This window comes from Aquarana catesbeiana, linkage group LG10, assembly GCF_042186555.1.
Source record: "Aquarana catesbeiana isolate 2022-GZ linkage group LG10, ASM4218655v1, whole genome shotgun sequence".
NCBI classification, from domain to species: domain Eukaryota; kingdom Metazoa; phylum Chordata; class Amphibia; order Anura; family Ranidae; genus Aquarana; species Aquarana catesbeiana.
This window is the reverse complement of record NC_133333.1, coordinates 222,482,660-222,501,662: the sequence shown is the minus strand read 5'-3', so window position 1 is coordinate 222,501,662 and position 19,003 is coordinate 222,482,660. Positions and strand designations below refer to the sequence as shown.

General features: G+C 43.5%; 1 protein-coding gene across 2 annotated transcripts in view; it reads right to left on the bottom strand.

Moving 5' to 3' along the window:
* Window positions 1-16,220: 16,220 nt before the first annotated feature.
* Window positions 16,221-19,003, bottom strand: part of LOC141111222 (opioid-binding protein/cell adhesion molecule homolog) — a 676,299-nt gene continuing 673,516 nt past the window's right edge. For both annotated transcript variants that reach the window (XM_073603349.1, XM_073603348.1), the window contains exon 8: window positions 16,221-17,834. In XM_073603349.1, the coding sequence (XP_073459450.1) occupies window positions 17,737-17,834 (98 nt within the window). In that variant the 3' untranslated portion in view covers window positions 16,221-17,736. The remainder of the gene's footprint in view (window positions 17,835-19,003) is intronic.

Genomic DNA, 19,003 nt, shown 5'->3' with positions numbered 1-19,003 from the left:
GACACATGTAGTTAATTTCATTAGTGTCCCTGTAATTAAGGACACTATTTAATTTTGGAACGAGGGTTGATCCGGTTGTGATCCCCTCACATTCCTCCTTGGACGGTCAGACTCTTTTCCTTAAAGTGGAAGTAAACCCTCCTATCATTTTCAGCCAAGGAAGCCTCCATCTTGGCCTCTGTTTAGTCTAGAGCTGCCATGATGCTGCACATGTGATCCGTTATGACACCTCCCATTGGATGGTTTGACAGTTTGGTTGAGAGCACAACCAATAGGAGTGTTACGTTCCCGGCACGTGCCGGAAAGGTAACTGTTTTATGGATGGGTTTACTTCCGCTTTAACTGTAGGAGTAAGTAACAACCCATTATATACTTGTTTATAAATGCTTTGTCAGACCCCATAGAATAATATTTTTACTTCTATTTAATTTTGATTCATGCGTACATCAGCTTTGGATGCCGCAGATTTAAATACCTTGCAATTTTTTTGCACACCTTTCTTTTTAAATTGCACACTAAATACACACTCATTGATTTTTCCCCTTTTCTCTTGCTTTTCAAACATTCACTTACATCACTTCATTTTTCATGTACATTCTTTTTTCATCTTTCACACTTTATCATTCACTTTGCACACTCTCCACTCCCTTTCCCATCACTGCTATTGTCAGAGTTTAAAGACAAGGTCATCTCTGGCATACTCCATATTAGTTATACCAATATAGTTATCATTACTTTACTAATATCATTATTTCTTTCTTACATAATAGATTACCAAAATTTGTAATAGATCATTGCAACATTTTCTGACCGCCCAATAGATAAATTTAATCATTAACTGGTTCCCGACCGGTGCACGCCGATGTGCGTCGGCAGAATGGCACGGCTGGGCAAATGGACTTACAGGTACGTCCATTTGAATTCCCCACCGTGCCATTGCGTGCGCGCCGGGAGCTCCGTGAATCGGGTCGCGTGTCCCGCGGACTCGATCGCCGCGGGGATACCCGCGATCGGCTCACGGAGAGGACGAACGGGGAGATGCTGATGTAAACAGCATCTCCCCGTTCTGCCTAGTGACAAGTGTCACTGATCACTGCTCCCTGTCATTGGGAGCAGTGATCAGAGTAATGACACTGCTAGCCCATCCCCCTACAGTTAGTAATCACTCCCCTAGGACATACCTAACCCCTCCCCGCCTCCTAGTGGTTAACCCCTTCACTGCCAGTGTCATTTACACAGGAATCAGTGCATTTTTATTTGCACTAATCGCTGTATAAATGAGAATGGTCCCAAAAATGTGTCAAAAATGTCCGACATGTCCGCCATAACGTCGCAGTCACAATAAAAATCGCTGATCGCCACCATTACTAGTAAAAAAAAAAATTATTAATAAAAATGCCATAAAACTATCCCCTATTTAGTAAACGCTATAACATTTGCGCAAACCAATCAATAAACGCTTATTTCGATTTTTTTTTACTAAAAATATGTAGAACAATACGATCGGCCTAAACTGAGGAAAAAAAATGTTTTTTTATATATTTTTGGGGGATATTTATTATAGCAAAATGTAAAAAAGAATGTGTTTTTTTCAAAATTGTCGCTCTTTTTTTGTTTATAGCGCAAAAAATAAAAATTTCAGAGGCGATCAAATACCACCAAAAGAAAGCTCTATTTGTAGGGGAAAAAAAGACGTCAATTTTGTTTGGGAGCCACGGCGCACGACCGCGCAATTGTCAGTTAAAGCGATGCAGTGCCGAATCGCAAAAAACGCTCTGGTCAGGAAGGGGTAAAATCTTCTGGGGCTGAAGCGTTTAATTAACGCTCTGATAATTGTCGTAGGTTCTGGCCCCACCTCCCTCGCGGCGTGTTGGTGGGGGGCATCTGTACGTGTGACTCCTTGTAAGCCACATCAAGTGGATCCTCGTCCCCCCTCCGGGGTTCTGTGACATGCGGGCACATTGGATGGCCTGACTGCTATGTGGGGGGGCTCTGACCGAAGGGTACATTCAAATTCAGTGGTAATTATGTGCAATATGTTACTAAACAAATTTGCATATGCTATAACCTTTTTAAATAAGCTGGATATGTTATTATAAATTTTCTTTTCTCCTTAGCAAACTCATCCTCTGAAGAGACCCCAAACTTCATGGGTCGAAACGCGTCAGTACTCTTATGCAATAGCTTTATTACATGCTGTGTATAACCCATATGTTTGCTATTATCTGTATTTGGTATGGGTGTTTTCCCACTTGAGCTCATAATTGAATACTCATATATTAATTTACTTATTTATTACTTTTCAATAAAGAATTCCAATGCTTTACTCAATGTTTTTTTGCTCATATCTATAGTCAGCTGCCTAAAAACCCAGCTGGGGGACCTTTTCCCATTTTTTTCTGTCCATATTGGGGTGAGCAGCACTTATATCTCTCCTTGGGGTTTCTTCACTCTTTGCTAGGAGATGAAGCTTTAGCTTTGCAGAGCTTTCCATTCTACATCACATTACTTAGCTGTTACCTTCAATACTCTTCGCTGGGCTTGTTCATTCATTCTGTGTAAATTCCATAAACTAACGCGGAGGATGCTAGTGTGGAAGGGAAAAACCGCATTGATTTTCTCTGCTAGTTTATTGTGTGGTAGATATTTCCATTATGTTCAGTTCATGATGCAGGAAATGTGTAAAACAATTGTTTTATGGTGTTTTATAGTCCCAAGTCAGCCCAGTTTATTTATTGCGCGCTAAAACATACTTCCGGTGTATTCGGGTCCATTCCGTGAAGTGCAATCCTTGAATATCAGATGGTTACACACTTCTCTGTCCTCCATTAATGAGTCCCAACATGGTAGAAACATGCTGTGTGTAGTGCAGAGAGGAGAACACCCAGGGCTGAACTCTTTCCAGAATCCTGTTCTTCATCCACACCTACTGTATACTGTGTGGTTGATAAATACTAAATGTGGGTGAGAATAATTACATACAGACAGGACTACAATTACTTACTTGACAGATAATAAAGATAATAAAAGTGCCCTACATGTAAAAGATAAATGAATACAAATGATGAACTTGGAAACCCATTTTTCTACATGCCCTGAAGGCAGCACCCCTGGAGTAGACACATCTCACCCATTGGGGCACTTTTTGCCCAGGTTGTAGATCCCTTTGTCACCAAATGAACTTTAACCACTTCAGCCCCAGAAAGATTTGCCCCCTTAATGACCAGGCACTTTTTTGCGATACGGCACTGCTTTAACTGACAATTGCGCGGTCCTGTGACGTTGCACCCGAACAAAATTTATGTCCTTTTTTTCCACAAATAGAGCTTTCTTTTGGGGTATTTGATCAACTCTGCAGTTTTTACTTTTTTGCGCTATAAACAAAAAAAGAGCGACAATTTTGAAAAAAAAAACAATATTTTTAACTTTTTTGCTATAATAAATATCCCAAATTTAAAAAAAAAAAAAAAAAAACAAATTTCTGTTTAGGCCCATATGTATTCTTCTACATATGTTTGGTAAAATAAAATCGCAATAAGCGTATATTGATTGGTTTGTGCAAAAGTTATAGCGTCTACAAAATAGGGAATAGATTTATGGCATTTTTATTATAATTTTTTTTTTTTTTTTACTAGTAATGGTGGTGATCTGCGATTTTTGTGGGACTGTGACATTGTGGCGGACAGATGGGACACTTTTGACGCTTTTTTTGAATCAGTGACATTTATACAGCGATCAGAGCTAAAAATAGCCACTGATTACTGTATAAATGTCACTGGCAAGGAAGGGGTTAACACTAGGGGGCGATCAAGGGGTTAACTGTGTTCCCGCTAGCCTCCCTGCACAGACCGACGTACACTTACGATGGTTTGCGCAGGGGAGCTGACCTGCCGCAGTATAATGGTGGTGGCTGGTCAGAAAGAGGTTAATGTATTTATTTATTTCAGGTACTTATACAGCCTTATATAGCCCCTGCCCTCAAGGAGCTTACAATCTAAGGTCCCTAACTCACATTCATACCTACACATAATAAGGACATAATAGACGAGATCCAATTAACCTACCAGGGTTTCTTTGGAGCATTGGAGGAAATCAGAATACCTTAAAGCGGGGGTTCACCCACACCGCCAAAAAAAAAAAAAATTAAAAGCCAGCAGCTACAAATACTGCAGCTGCTGACTTTTAATACATGGCCACTTACCTGTCCCGGGGTCCAGCGATGTCGGCAGGGGACGCCGAGAACCCGCTCGGTTCTCAGCAGCTGCCGCCGCCATCCTAGGTGAGGGAATCAGGAAGTGAAGCGTTGCGGCTTCACTTCCCGGTTCCCTACTGCGCATGCACGAGTCGCGCTGCGCGTCCCTACTCTCTGCTGGGAGCTGTGTGTTCCCAGCAGACAGCGCAGTCGGGACGGGAAGAGGCATAGACTCCCATGGGAAGTGGGTGCAAATACCTGTCTTTGACAGGTATCTGCACCCCCCTCCCCCCTGAAAGGTGCCAAATGTGACACCGGAGGGGGGGAGGGTTCCGAAAAGCGGAAGTTCATTTTTGTGTGGAACTCTGCTTTAAGGAAACCCACACAGGCACAACATACAAACTCCAGGTAGATAGTGTCATGGTTGGGATTTGAACCAGCAACCCTTTTGCTGCTAGGCGAAAGTGGTAACCACTACACCACTGTGCTGTCCATTTATATAATGTTTATGAATAATTTAGCAAAACCATCTAGGTGTGCTTTGAAATTAATCTGATTATAAAGTCCTGAGAAGCACAAAATTTTACTTTTTCACTTTCTGAAATCAGTATTTTTGTTCAAAATATCTCTAATGCCTCGTACACACAATCGGACTTTCCGCCAACAAAACCGTAGAATTTTGTACGAAGGGCATTGGACCAAACTTGTTTTGCATACACACGGTCACACAAATGTTGGCCAACAATTCCGAACTTTTTTTAGCTCTTTAGCGCCACCCTTTGGGCTCCTTCTGCTACTTTTGTGTTAGTAGAAGTTTGGTGAAAGTTGATTTGCGCTTTTCTTTTCGCGTTTTTCATTTTACACTTTTCAGTTCGTTTCTAAACGGCCGTTGGTCAACCAGACATGTTGCGGAATCGGAGGAGTTATTTATTTATTTATTGTTATTTATTATTACGTGTTATTTATTATTGGCCTTGGAGTTATTGCTTTGACATTATTTTTTTGGTTGAATAATGATTTAATTTGGTATTTTTCTATATTTTTGGATGCATAGAATGCACTTTTTGGTTAAGTTCTATTGGCAGATAGCATGTCTAATTTTATTTGTTTTCTTTTTTTAATGCACAATAAAAAAAATTGTGGAGAATAATACTTGGCTTGTGTTTTACTTCAAATGACAGTTTGGGAGTAGGCAGTTACATTTAAAAAAAAATACAATGTAAAATTGACAAGGGACACCAGCATAGTTGTATCTTTGTTCTTAAAAACTACGGGATAATGGTGTTGTGGTAACCTGCACAAATTAAAAAAAAATTAAAAAAAGCATAATAATATTATTCTTAATATCACTAGGAAAAAAAAGCCTTTGAAAATTAGTTTGCCATAACTCCATCAGTATCACCAGCAAAGCAGCTTCATTATTATCCCATTAAAGAAGAAGAGAATTGTGCGCTGCATTTCGAGATTTCATAATTTGCCACGTCACAAATGTTCATTCTCCATTACGAACGCTAGTTTACAAGACCGACCGCTTCTGGCTCGTCCTTGCTTCTGAGCATGCGTGTTTGTACTTTGGATTTTTGTCCGACTGACTTGTGTACACACGATCGGAAAATCCAACAACAGACACTTGTTGGCGGAAAATTTGAAAACATGCTAGCCAACATTTGTTGCCGGAAAGTCCGACAACAATTGTCCAATGGAGCGTACACATGGTTGGATTTTACCGACAACAGCCTGTCGTCGGAAAGTCCGATCGCGTGTTCGGGAAAGCTTTAGGCTTTCTTGTCACTTTAAAAGAAAACTCCAATTTACTCAAAAATACTGTATATAGAATGTAAATTATTGTTAACCACTTGCCGACAGTACAGCTTAGATATACTGAGGCAAAGTGGCGTGGCTGCGCTGGATCACGTACTTAGTACATGATCCAACACTTCTGGGTCTGGGGCTCGCAAACGTGCCCCTAGTGGCCCGCTCCCACTGTGATTATACACAGTGGGAGCTGATCCGCGGGTACTGTGGACTCGATGTCTGCCAGTACCCACCGATCCTTCCCTACAGAGAGAGAATGGCGCTCTGCCTATGTAAACAAGGCAGATCGCCGTTCTGTTAGTATGAAAGTACTAAAAGTAAGGCTCGGGTTCTTACCTATACCATTTGCTTTTGGTCGTTTCTCCAGTAATTTTTGCTGTGCATTTTTGCACAGGCGATTTTAACACGATTTGCGTTTAGCATTTTTTCATTTTTTTTTGTTCCGGCCAATTTGTTGTTGGGCAGATTAGAAAAACGCAAATCGCTGTAAAATCACGTGTGCAAAAGTACACCACATGCTTTTCTGCAGCTTCTCTATTGAAGTCTTTTGAACCAAAAGATGCAAAAAAAAAAAAGGCACAGTTTTTCGTTTAAAAAAGTCCTCGACCCTTTCCAAAAACTCAGTGGCTGAAAAAAGCATAGTTGTGAATGTGTCCCATAGGAAACCATGTTAAATGGGCTGTAGTGCGTTTCTGCAAAAAAAAATTTAGAAATGCATAGGACGTCATATGACGCTCACCTGGGGGCACGGAACGTGCCGATCGGGGATGAGGCGTGTCCCTCAGGACACAGCCCATCCCCAATCAGTGTAAAGAGCCAATAAAAATGGCTCTTTACCATGTGATCGGCTGTGCCCAATCACAGCCGATCACAAGAACTGTCCTTGTGCACGCTGCTCACAGAGCGGTGATCGGGGATGAGGCCTGTCACTCTGACACAGCCCATCCCTGATTGGAGTAAAGAGCCAATGAAATTGGCTCTTTACCACATGACTAGCTGTGTCCAATTACAGCCGGTCACAGAATGTAAACAAGCCGCGGTAACTAGCTGTTACCAGGTTCTCCTCCTCACACACCGATCGTGTGGGAGGAGAAGATTGCAGGTAACAGCTAGTTACCACCCACAGTACACACCATTACACACTGATTGCCCCAGTAATAAAGACGACCTGTCACCAGTCCATCAGAGTACCTGTCACCATCCCATCAAAGTACCTGAGTACCTGTCCCCAGCCTAGAGTACCTGACTACCTATCTGCAAACCATTTGAATACCTGAATACCTATCACGACCCCTCAAAGTACCTGAGTATCTGTCCCCAGCCCAGAGTACCTATCTGCAGACCATTTGAGTACCCAAGTACCTGTCACAACCCCTCAGAGTACCTGTGTACCTATCTTCAGCCCATCAGAGTACCAGAGTACCTGTTTCCAGCCAAGATTACCCAAGTACCTCTCTCCAGCCCACCAGAGTACCCGAGTACCTATCTGCAGCCCATCAGATTACCTGGGTACCTGTCTCCAGCTCCTCAGATTACCCGATTACCTGTCTCCAGCCCAGAAAACCCAAGTACCTATCTGCAGCCCATCAGATTACCTGAGTACCTATCTGCAGCTCATGCCTCATATAATATACGTTGGGGTGTTTGCTTTCCAAAATAGGGTAATTCCACTGTCCTGGTGCTCCAGGGCCTTCAAAAGTGTGATAGGTCATCAAGAAATGAGATGTGTAATTTATGCTCCTAGAACGCCTGATGGCACTCCCTGCATGTTGGGCCTCTCTATGTGGCCAGGTTGTGTAAAAATCTCACACATGTGGTATCGCCATACTCAGGACGAGTAGCAGAGTGTATTTTGGGGTGCAATTTTTGCTATGTACATGCTATGTGTTAGAAAAATCTTATGAATTGACAACTTTGTGTAAACAAAAACAAAAAAAGTTTTAATTTTCTTTCCACATTTTCCAAATATTTGTGGGAAAAAAATTACAAGTTCAAAATACTCATTATGCCTCATAGAATATACGCTGGGGTGTTTGCTTTCCAAAATGGGGTAATTTTGTGGGTAATCCCATTGTCCTGGTGCTCAAGGGCCTTCAACAGTGTGATAGGTCGTCGGGAAATTATATGAATTTATATGTGTAATTTATGCTCCTAGAACACCTGATGGTGCTCTCTCATAGCTCCCAACTGTCCCTGATTCGGATCAAAGTCCCTCTGTCCCACTTTCCCCCTCAGTTGTCCCTCATTTTTGTCTGATCTATATAGTTGTATATAAAATGCACTTTTTATTTTTTAAAAGGTGTTTCCCAGTGCTAAACCTTTCAGACAATTTCTAAACTGTTGCATTTGTAAATTTCAAAAGCCAGTATAAAAGAATAGTTGTATTAAAAAAAAGCACTTGTGGGTTTAACTATAAATTTTTTTTGTATTTGTAATTCTCCTTTAAGGGGGCGTGACAGGGGGCATGTCCTATGTCTACATACTTTTGCTAATAGGTGTCCCTCGTTCCTATCTCAAAAAGTTCGGAGGTATGCTCTTTGCATGTTGGGCCTCAGTCTGTATGTGGCTAGACTGTGAAAAAGTGTCACACATGTGGCATTGCCATACTTGGGAGGAGTAGCAGAATGTGTTGTTGGGTATAATTGGAAGTATGCACATGCTGTGTTTGAGAACTTGTTATTATAACAATTTTGTGTAAAAAAATAAAATAAAAAAAAATTATTTCTTCATTTTCCCAAGAATTGTGGGAAAAAGTTACAACTTCAAAAAACTCGCCATGCCTCTTACTAAAAACCTTGTACTTTCTACTTTCCAAAAAGGGGTAATTTGGGGGATATTTGTACTGTCCTGACATTTCACGGCCTCAAGAGATGAGATAGGCCGTCAGTACATCAGATGTGATCAATTTTCAGTGATTGGCACCATAGTTTGTAGACTCTATAACTTTCACACAGACTAAATAATATCCACTAATTTAGGTTATTTTTACCAAAGATATGTAACTGTGAAAATTTTGGCCCAAATTTATGGACAAAAATTACTTATTTGCAATAGAAACTAAAAAAAAAAAGTGTTTTGTTTTTTTTCAAAATTTTCGCTTTTCTTGTTTTTTTTACTTATATCGCAAAAAATAAAAAACCCAGTGGTGATTAAATACCATCAAAAGAAAGCTCTATTTGTGTGAAAGAAATGATAACAATTTTGTTTGGGTACAGTGTTGCATAACTGAGTAATTGGCATTCAAAGTGCAAGCGCGCTGAAAGCTGAAAATTGGTCTGGGCAGGAAGGGGGTAAAAGTGCCTGGTATTGAAGTGGTTAAAGAAAAAGTTGAAGGAAAATTGAAGATCTGATGAACAGTACACCAGTTAATAAATTGTCTCCAGACTGTAAAATAAATCACTTTCTTTTCATCACCATGACAGATCAGAGGAGCCAATCTAGAATGCTAGAACGTACCTTTCCCTTTGACTGTTGATGGTTTTTTCTCTGTTCTGGACACAAATTGATGTTGGTTAAATCCAATGTTATACACAATGACACCGTACAACATATGATTATCCTAAAGCACTGCAGTTGTGACTTTATTGATCAGAATGACTTTATAACCTGCATTCATTTCAGTTATTTTTCCATGTCTCCATTACATACATAACAAAAGTTTTGTTTTTCTACACTTCACTTAGGAGCCATTCTGATCCCTCCAGAGTCTCTCCTCTTCATCTCTTATATTGCCACCTGTAAGCCTTTATTTTTCCACACTTATGCTTTAAAGTGTCACTAAACCCACATCATATAAAAATATCAATAAATGGATTATTACATGCTGTTCATACTCACTCAGTCACTATGAGATTCATTTTCTGTTTTCTGCAACTACAAAAAAACCTGGTTGATCCTGCTGCTCTCTAGCTCCACCTTCTGTTCATGTCTCCAATTCAGCTAGGGATTTTGCAGCTGTGGTGACAACTTTGCACATGCTCAGTTTCCAGTGGGTTTCTTTGCTGGGCATTTCCTCCCTCTCACATCTGAGCAGCCCACTTATAGGGTCATTATAGAGTCACATGTAGAACCCTCTAGTGTGCTACTAGTGTGAGTGCAGGCAAATCTATATTTTGGCTTCTGTTAAAGTGTTACTAAACCCAGGGTCCTGCATTCACTATATCTGGTCTCCCACAGTACACAGAAGATGGAAATGCAATAATTTTAGTAAACATAAACTGCTAAATTACTTTTTCTCATTAGCGGTCTAAAGCAGCCTTGTGACTTCTATCAGTTCCTAGTAAAGGCTGTAGGAGGAGTTTTCATTCTCCATCTCCTCTGTCTGGACATGTCTGGACAGTGCTGATTGGCCCTGTGCTGATCACATGTACCCTCCCAAGAAAAAAGAAAAAACTCTCTAGCAATACACACCAAACTGAGCATGTGCAGCCCGTCCCCTGGCTCTGTAAATATCAGGTTATTTTTTGGAAACAGTGGAAGAAAGGGAGGATCAGAGAAGACAGGATCAAACAGCCTTTATACACAATGCTGAGGATTAACCCCTTAGGTTATACATGGAGTATAACAAGCATGTATTACTGCATATACAGACTGATTTTACTGTTGTGGCTTTAGTAACACGTTAACTTCTGAGCCTTTATTCTGGGTCAAATGTTTATTGCAGGTCAGGGCTGAATGACTCATACAGGAAGGTCTCTGATGCCTCCCCCTGGTTCTGGGAATTTGGAGAAACTTCTAGAAACTGGAGGGTGGAGGCCAGGGGTGTTGATCAGTCATCTTCAACCCCTACAGTGGTAGTGCTACACACACGTGGGTGTATACACAGTGGTAAATGACAGCCCACTCCTTCCCTCCTCCTTCATGCCCACTAACTATGCAAACACAATGAGGGTAGGGTTATTACATGTAGATTGATGGTGGCTTCATCTCCCTCTTATTCTAAGACACAGGCTTGAAGGGGCGTGACACAGCCTGTGACTGACAGAAATCTGTCCCCACCCTGTTATTTCCACAAATAATAAAGATTTGTTTTCAAATATATATTTGTATGCCAATTTAATTTGTATAACAATTTATTGATATTATTTTTTTATTTTTACTCTGTATTCCAAAGGGTTTTTTTTTTGAACATGTAACCAGCAGCAGAGGACTAGAAGCTCCTCTTGCTTATGTTTCCCTGCAGACAGGCTGGGAAAGATCTGGGTGATGTGACAGCTGTATATCCTGGTTTGCCAACCGTTCGTAATTTTAGGGACAGTCCATAAATATTAAAGCATTTACGGATGTCCGTAAATGTCTGTTGCAGACAGCGGCTGCCATTAAATAAAGGGCCTTCAGCCAACTGTGCAAGTGCTCATGTGCAGTTCTGTAGCCGGGACAGGATCGGGCAAGCTCAGCTGAGCTCAGGCGGGGAGCAGTGTTGCCAACCACCCATTAATTTTACGGGCAGCCCGTAAATTTCAGCCTGTTTTCGGGCCGCCCGTAAATGTCTGTTACTGGCAGCTGTGCCCGTACAAAAGATGGCTGTGGGCCGACAGCGCAACTGCGCATGCGCCGTTCTGATGCTTGCCGAGCTTGGGAAAACTCGTACATGCTCGGCCGGGCGGGTGCATGCGCAGTGATGTGATGGCGCTGCCTGGAGCCATTTTTGAATGTTAGGCGCTCCGTTCTCGTCGGCATCACACCACAGAGACAGCAGAGGAGGAGGTTGGTCGGTCTGTCTGTCTGTCGCTGACTGGAACGGAGGGAGTGCTGAACAGAGCACCGCTGACTGACCACTTCACTCCAGGTCAGTCAGAAACTGATTTGTATTGTGCTGATCAGCCTGAGCTGAAGGAGGGAGGACAGCTAGAGCAGAGCTGAGCCATTCAATAAGAGAACACTACACAAGCAGCCTCTGACCCCCGTACCATGTCCATGCAGCCTCTGACCCTTGTACCAGGTCCATGCAGCCTCTGACCCTTGTACCAGGTCCATGCAGCCTCTGACCCCCGTACCATGTACCTGCAGCCTCTGACCTCTGTACCATGTTCACGCAGCCTCTGACCCCTGTACCATGTACCTGCAGCCTCTGACCCCTGTGCCATGTCCACGCAGCCTCTGACCCCCGTACCATGTCCACGCAGCCTTTGACCCCTGTACCATGTACATGCAGCCTCTGACCCCCGTACCATGTACATACAGCCTCTGACCCCTGTACCATGTTAACGCAGCCTCTGACCCCCGTACCATGTCGACGCAGCCTCTGACCCCCGTACCATATCCACGCAGCCTCTGACCCCTGTACCGTATCCAAGCAGCCTCTGACCCCCTCCTGTACCATTCCGCGCAGCCTCTGACCCCCTCACATTCCATGTAAATGGAGAAATATGGTTTTTGACTTTTGTTTAACTTAAACACATTGCGAATAGCACTAGCAACATGTTTATAGTTTAAACATTGATATTTGCACTGTTTAGCACTGAAAACAGGCATTTTAAGTACTTTTGTGCAGTGCCAGTAAAAAATGCGGCTCTGCCGGTAAATATAATGGTTTTTGCCAGTAAAAAATTGGTGCCATTTGTAAATTTTGGTGTCCTGCCCATAAATTTCACTTCGGTGGGGGGGTGGGGGGGTTGCAACACTGGCAGGGAGGTGGGTGTGCACTGTCTTCGTGGTGCCACTTGGCGCCTTTTTATATATTGTCACAGCAAGCGACAGCCAGGAGGACTGGATGGGAAGATGGGAGAGCTACTCCCCAGGTCTCGGTGTCTGTGCCAGTCAGAGGAGCCATGGGCAAGCCAGGCACATGCAGTGGCGAGTGACGACTGGTGAGATTTTAACTGTATCATACCCACAGCCTCTAAGCATCTCCTGTACCGTGTCCGCAGCCTCTGAACATCTCCTGTACCATGTCTGCAGCCTCTAACTATCTCCTGTACCATGTTTGCAGCCTCTAACCATCTCCTGTACCATGTTTGCAGCCTCTAACCATCTCCTGTACCATGTCTGCAGCCTCTAACCATCTCCTGTACCATGTCTGCAGCCTCTAAATATCGCCTGTAACATTTCCACAGCCTATAACCATCTCCTGTACCATGTCTGCAGCTTCTAACCATCTCCTGTACCATGTCTGCAGCCTCTAACAATCTCCTAAATTTCACTGGGGGGGGTGGCAACACTGTGCATATTGATTAGGAAAAAGGTACTTAAATTTTTTTTATTAAAAGAATTACAGTGCTATTATCCACAGAGAAATAAAAGGGACAATGTAAATTAAAGTGGAGTAAACTCCCATGCATAAATTGTACTCATAGGTAAGCCTATATTAAAGCTTACCTATGGGTACAGTAAATATCTCCTAAACATGCGCCGTTTAGGAGATATTTACTGTACATGCAGCTGGTTACGTCACTGGCGCTTTGAAGAAATGGTCACCTGGGCACCCTGTGCCATAAACGGCAGTTCCCGTGTGCATGCGTGGGAGTGACATCATCGTGGTTCTGGCCACTGACACAGCCGGAGTCTGTGAATCCAGAAGGCAGACCAGGTGAAGATGGAAGCCTTGTCAGCGGTGACCGCTTACCGCTGGAAGGACTTCTCGCGTCCTGGCAACCAATTACATCACTTGCACCTGCCCTCTTCAGCTAGTTTCTCCACCCAGGTCCCGCCCTTTGCAGCATGCTTTTTCTTCAAGCTCCTGCCCCTGCCTGCCTGCCCGGCTACAGGAATTTATCCATCAGGTACACTGTTTATTTAGATGGGTTCTACCAAGCTAAAGGTACACTGTGATGGTTCACAAATTAAATTTAAGGATGGGCACACCTGCTCTGTAGGGGCACTTTGATGGGGAGACCTGCTCTTTATGGGGCACTTTGATGGGGACACCTGCTTTGTGGGGTCACTCTGAAGGGGACACCTGCTCTATGGGAGCACTCTGATAGAGACTCCGGTTCTGTAGGAGAACTCTACTCCGGGTCTATGGAGGCACTTGCTCTATTGGGAAACTCTGAAGGAAGCACCTGCTCTATGGGCACACTCTGATGGGGACACCTGCTCTATGGGAGCACTCTGATTGAGATTTTGACTCTATGGGGGCACTCTCATGGGGACACCTGCTCTATTGGGAAACTCTGATGGGGACTCCCGCTCTATGGGGGCACACTGATGAGGACACCTACTCTATGGGCGCACTCTGAATGGGACACCTGATGTAGCGGGTACTCTGATAGGCACACCTGATCTATGGGGGCACTGTAATGGGGACACTCTGATGGGGACATCTGATGTAAAGTGGCACTCTAATGGTGGCACCTAATCTATGGGGAGATCCTTATGGGCATACCTGATGTAAAGGGGCACTCTGATGGGGACACCTAATCTATGGGGGCACTCTGAAGGGGGAACCTGAACGATGGGGGCACTCTGATAGGGACGCCTGATTTAAAGAGGCACTCTGATGGGAACACCTGCTCTATGTTGGCAATCTGATGGGCACACTTGATGTGAAGGGGCACTCTGATAGGGAAACCTGCACTAGGGGGGAAACTCAGGTAGGGGACCTCATCTATAGGTGTACTCTGATGGGAACCTGATGTAAAGGGGCACTCTGATGAGGAATAAATACTGTTGAAATGCTATGGAAATGTTCTCATTTTTTGATAGACATACAATGACATCAATCTTTCTGAATCATAGCACAAACTTGAGATTCTGACCTCGGGTGGAAGAACCTGACCTCCTTAAATTTTAATTCAATAACCCTGTTCTATATGAATAAAACAAAATCTACCCCCGTACAAACCAATAGCAAGACCTCATCTGGAGTATGCAGTTCAGTTTTGGGCATTAGTTCACAAAAGAGATATGGTGGAACTGGAGAGGGTGCAGAGAAGAGCAACCAAACTTATAAGAGGCATGGAGGAGGTCAGCTATGAGGAAAGATTACCGGAAGTGAATGTATTCCCTCTGAATTAAGAGTGGATATGATCACTTTTATGGATATTGGGCTGCAGGAGAACCATTCCCTGGAGAACTCTGTGTTTTAGTGTGTTCGTAAAGTGGAGTTCCACCCAAAAATGGAACTTCCACTTTTTGGATTCCTCCCCCCCTCCGGTGTCACATTTGGCACCTTTCAGGGGGGAGGAGGGAGCAGATACCTGTCTAATACAGGTATTTGCTCCCACTTCCTGGCATAGATCACTGCGGTGATTGCGGTGACCTATGCCACTTCCACCGCCTACCCTGTCCTCCCCCGCTGTATTCTGTGAGACACAGAATACAGCAGGGATCTGTGAGGACGCGCAGCGCGGCTCGCGCATGCGCAGTAGGGAACCAGGAAGTGAAGCCGCACGGCTTCACTTCCTTATTCCCTTACCGAGGATGGCGGCGGCAGCAGCCGAGAGCCGAAGGACGGATCGGCTTCGACTGCCGACACCGCGGGCTTCCTGGACAGGTAAGTGTCCATATATTAAAAGTCAGCAGCTGCAGTATTTGTAGCTGCTGGCTTTTAATATTTTTTTTTCAGCAAACCTCCGCTTTAAGTTATCCAGACAGAGCTGGTCACTAATTGCTTTTGGCTTCTTATGCATAAGGTATTGCTATGGGGGAGCTGGACTGTCTAAGGTGGTCATTGTCATGATAATAGGATTAGCTCTACTAAGGTGACCATTGTCTGAGATCATGGGATTAGCCCTTATCTGATGGCTTTTCTGTAAGAATTCAGTGTGTTTCTTGAATAAAGCAGTTCTTATTCTGGTGTACTCCAAGACTGGTGTTGTCTGGTTCTTGGGGTTACAATAGCAAGATCCATTGGTCTCGTGTTCCAGAACTTGGGAAGCAGCTTCTTGGCAGATATACCCAACAGGGTGTCAGGAGTCTGTCACAATCACCTTGTATAAATACCTAAATGGTCTAAATAGTAAACTTGGTACAAAGTTATTCACTTTTAGGCTTTCAAGTTAAATAAAAATGACAAGTGGCACTCTCTGGAGAAAAAGAGGTGTAACCCCCATGTATGGAAGGGCTTCACAAGAGCTAGTTTTAGCCAATTCTGTAAATTGTTTCAAAAAAGGTTGGAAGTGTTTTTAAATGCACATAATACAACTGGCTATTAGTAAATTCAAGTAATACTGTAGATTTTTGATCCGAGAGATTGGAGTGACAGTCGTGCAACCTTGATACGTTTTTAATGTATAGGCTTATTAGTTTGCAGAGCATGAAGAAAGATCGCAGGTACAAATATCAGACTTTATTGACACATCACAGGATTACAACCATCTGACTGTCCTCATCTAGAAAAAATGTACAAACGCTGTGGAACATGCAGCGATCCGGCTGTGTCTTAACTAAACATTCTTGCCTTCTAAGATTTAAATGAAAGCCAAATAAATACATCCCAAAAATTTCATTTTGTCATGAAATTCCAAGCGTGCTCCCTTGAATAGATCAGACTATCACTAAAATGATATCTATGACAGATCTGTGGGACATATTATAGCTGAAATTATGTAGATGAGCTGTCGATGAAGGTTACTGTAGAGGGGAATGTTTCAGCCATCACTCTAGAGAGGCAATGCTCTCCAGCTTTCTGTTGCTCCATTAATATTCTACTAACATTTTTGAAATGGTAACAATGGATGGACTGTACTGGAGATGCTAGGGCAGGGTGATTGTTATAGCAAGGGGTTACAATCGGCAGTTACAGGCTGGCTATCAGCCCACAGTTGTCAGAAATGTTGTTGGAGTTCCCAAAATAATATCTTGACATTGAAGGTCCCACAATAATGACACTGACAGTTGGGGATCCAAATTGGCAAAATAACATTGTGTAAAAGAAATGTAGTCATCTGTTCTTGAACCATGGAAAATGGAGCCTCTGATAGTCCAGTTGGCCATCACATCCTTTCATGTATAATATAATCACCTTCAGTCTTTACACAAGACTGCTGGTAACCGTGTGCTTGACAACAGGAGTGTGCCAGTGTCCATCTCATCCAATATGGGTTGTCAGAGTCAGAGGGCTCCCTCACGGATTCCACCATTAACATACTTAGACAGAAGCCACAAAGCTGCAGACTGAATGGAAACTGATCACTAAAGGCCCTCCGATGACCAATGGGACACTGGATATCTTTGGAACATACAGATATTCTTATAGGTTGTGTAATCCTATTGCACTGGAGAGTTCCATACTCTACATTTGACAGTCTAGTCTGTGCGAGTGGTCAATAAGGATAATAAACTCTGCACAACTACACAAAAATATCTGCCCACTCCTTCTTAGAGCCTGAGTATTTCTTGTAGGTCCACTATATGTACCAGTCCTTTGCAGTGTCCAAAAAATTATAATTTATCTGTGGAGCCAATGATGCAGGTGAAGGAGATCTCTATTCCACCGATGCAGTGAAGACCATTGTCCATGTAGCCAGCCCTCCTCTCACCTCATCCTGCCTTATCTGAAAAGACCTATGGAGCATGACACAGGGACTGACATAGACACCAACACAAGAAACCAGCCCCATAGTTCCCCCGGGCTCCCATTCCACATCTGAGGTGCCTGCAGGGGCTTTCAGTGTGTAGAAAATAAAGATTTTTCAGCAGGATAACAAACCCGAGGGAGGATGAGGATAGCAAGGTGGAGGGTCCTCCAAAATATCTATGAAGTCTTTTCCTGGGAAGGGGGAGAGGGGCGCTCCACATGGCTTCAAGGTATCTCAAACCTCCCCCCATCTCCACAGTCACCTTCTTCATCAAAACTTGCTGAGGGAGTAGAGGATGGAGCACCAGAGGCAGATGATGGCCAAGGCAGCTGAGGTGGAGCTGCTTGTGTTGTGCACGGCTCCTGGTCCTGCAAAGAGAAAGTGTTCATTATTCATCAGTGCAAGCCAGTGAAAATAGTTTACTTTAATCTAGGATTTTTTATGCTGCTTGTGGAAAATATAAATGTAAATGTAAAATGTAAATTTTATATTTGTGAGATGACAACAGCAAAAACCGCCTACCAAACGGGATACAGCAGAATGCCTCAGCAGGATGGACTGGTTGAGTCTAGGAAACTGAAGAGCTTCTCCCACCAGCATTAAAATCACGCATGTGCGTTAAACAGGCCTGATGTATCAAAGACCCAGTGAAGGTTGAAACAAGTTGAGAGGACCTAACACAGCAACCTGCTGTTTTTAACGTATGTGTAGCACCCTCCTAGTTGCTAATGTAGGTAAACTTAGTCTGGTTCCTCTGTATGCAGAAGAGCATAGGTTACTTTTGTTTAAAAGGCTGTACAGTGCTCCAAAGGTTGTGACTCTGTTGCTACCTCCATTGGCTTCTAGAACTCTCTGGATAGTTCTGGAACTTAAAGGGTGGAGGAACAGAGGCTGGAGCCTGAATATTTAGTTGAGTTTCCACCAATCCCTGGGGAGGTAAGGGCCAGAAGGTGGGGAAAAAACCCATTAATACTCAAGAGCCTGGCAGTCAGGGCGCAGAGTCCAGTCATCTGGAGGAGGGACCCTTGTGCTGAGGGACTCTCCCCCTGGGGCAGAAGGAAGATCAGGAGAGAGAAAGAGACACCAGTCCAATCTCAGCTAGCCTTAGCTGTAGATATCCAGGGAACCAGTAGCAGTAAGGCCGGTGCAGCAGCCTTCTGGATTTAAGGAGCTACTTAAAAGGAATTGAGTGAGAACCTTCCATTCAACATACCCCAAGGCTAAAGAGAGGACAGTAAGGCAGAATATTTTAAATGTCGGGGACCAGGGGATAGATTAGAGCCAGCGCAAAAAAGCTAAGAGCACCCCAATATCCCTAGCATGGGTCTAATGCAGCCAGGTGATTGCAACACAGCCAGGTGCTGCACTTGCAACTTCAGTTTTTTGGAAATTCTGTTGTTACTTTATCTGTACAATCACTCCAACGGGTGAGCAGCACAGCTGGAGTTAGTTCATAGCAGCCAGAGACACTAGCGGGTTCTCATCCATTTGTTCTATTTGTTTGAAGTTCTTCATTTCTGGGCATCCCATGCATCCC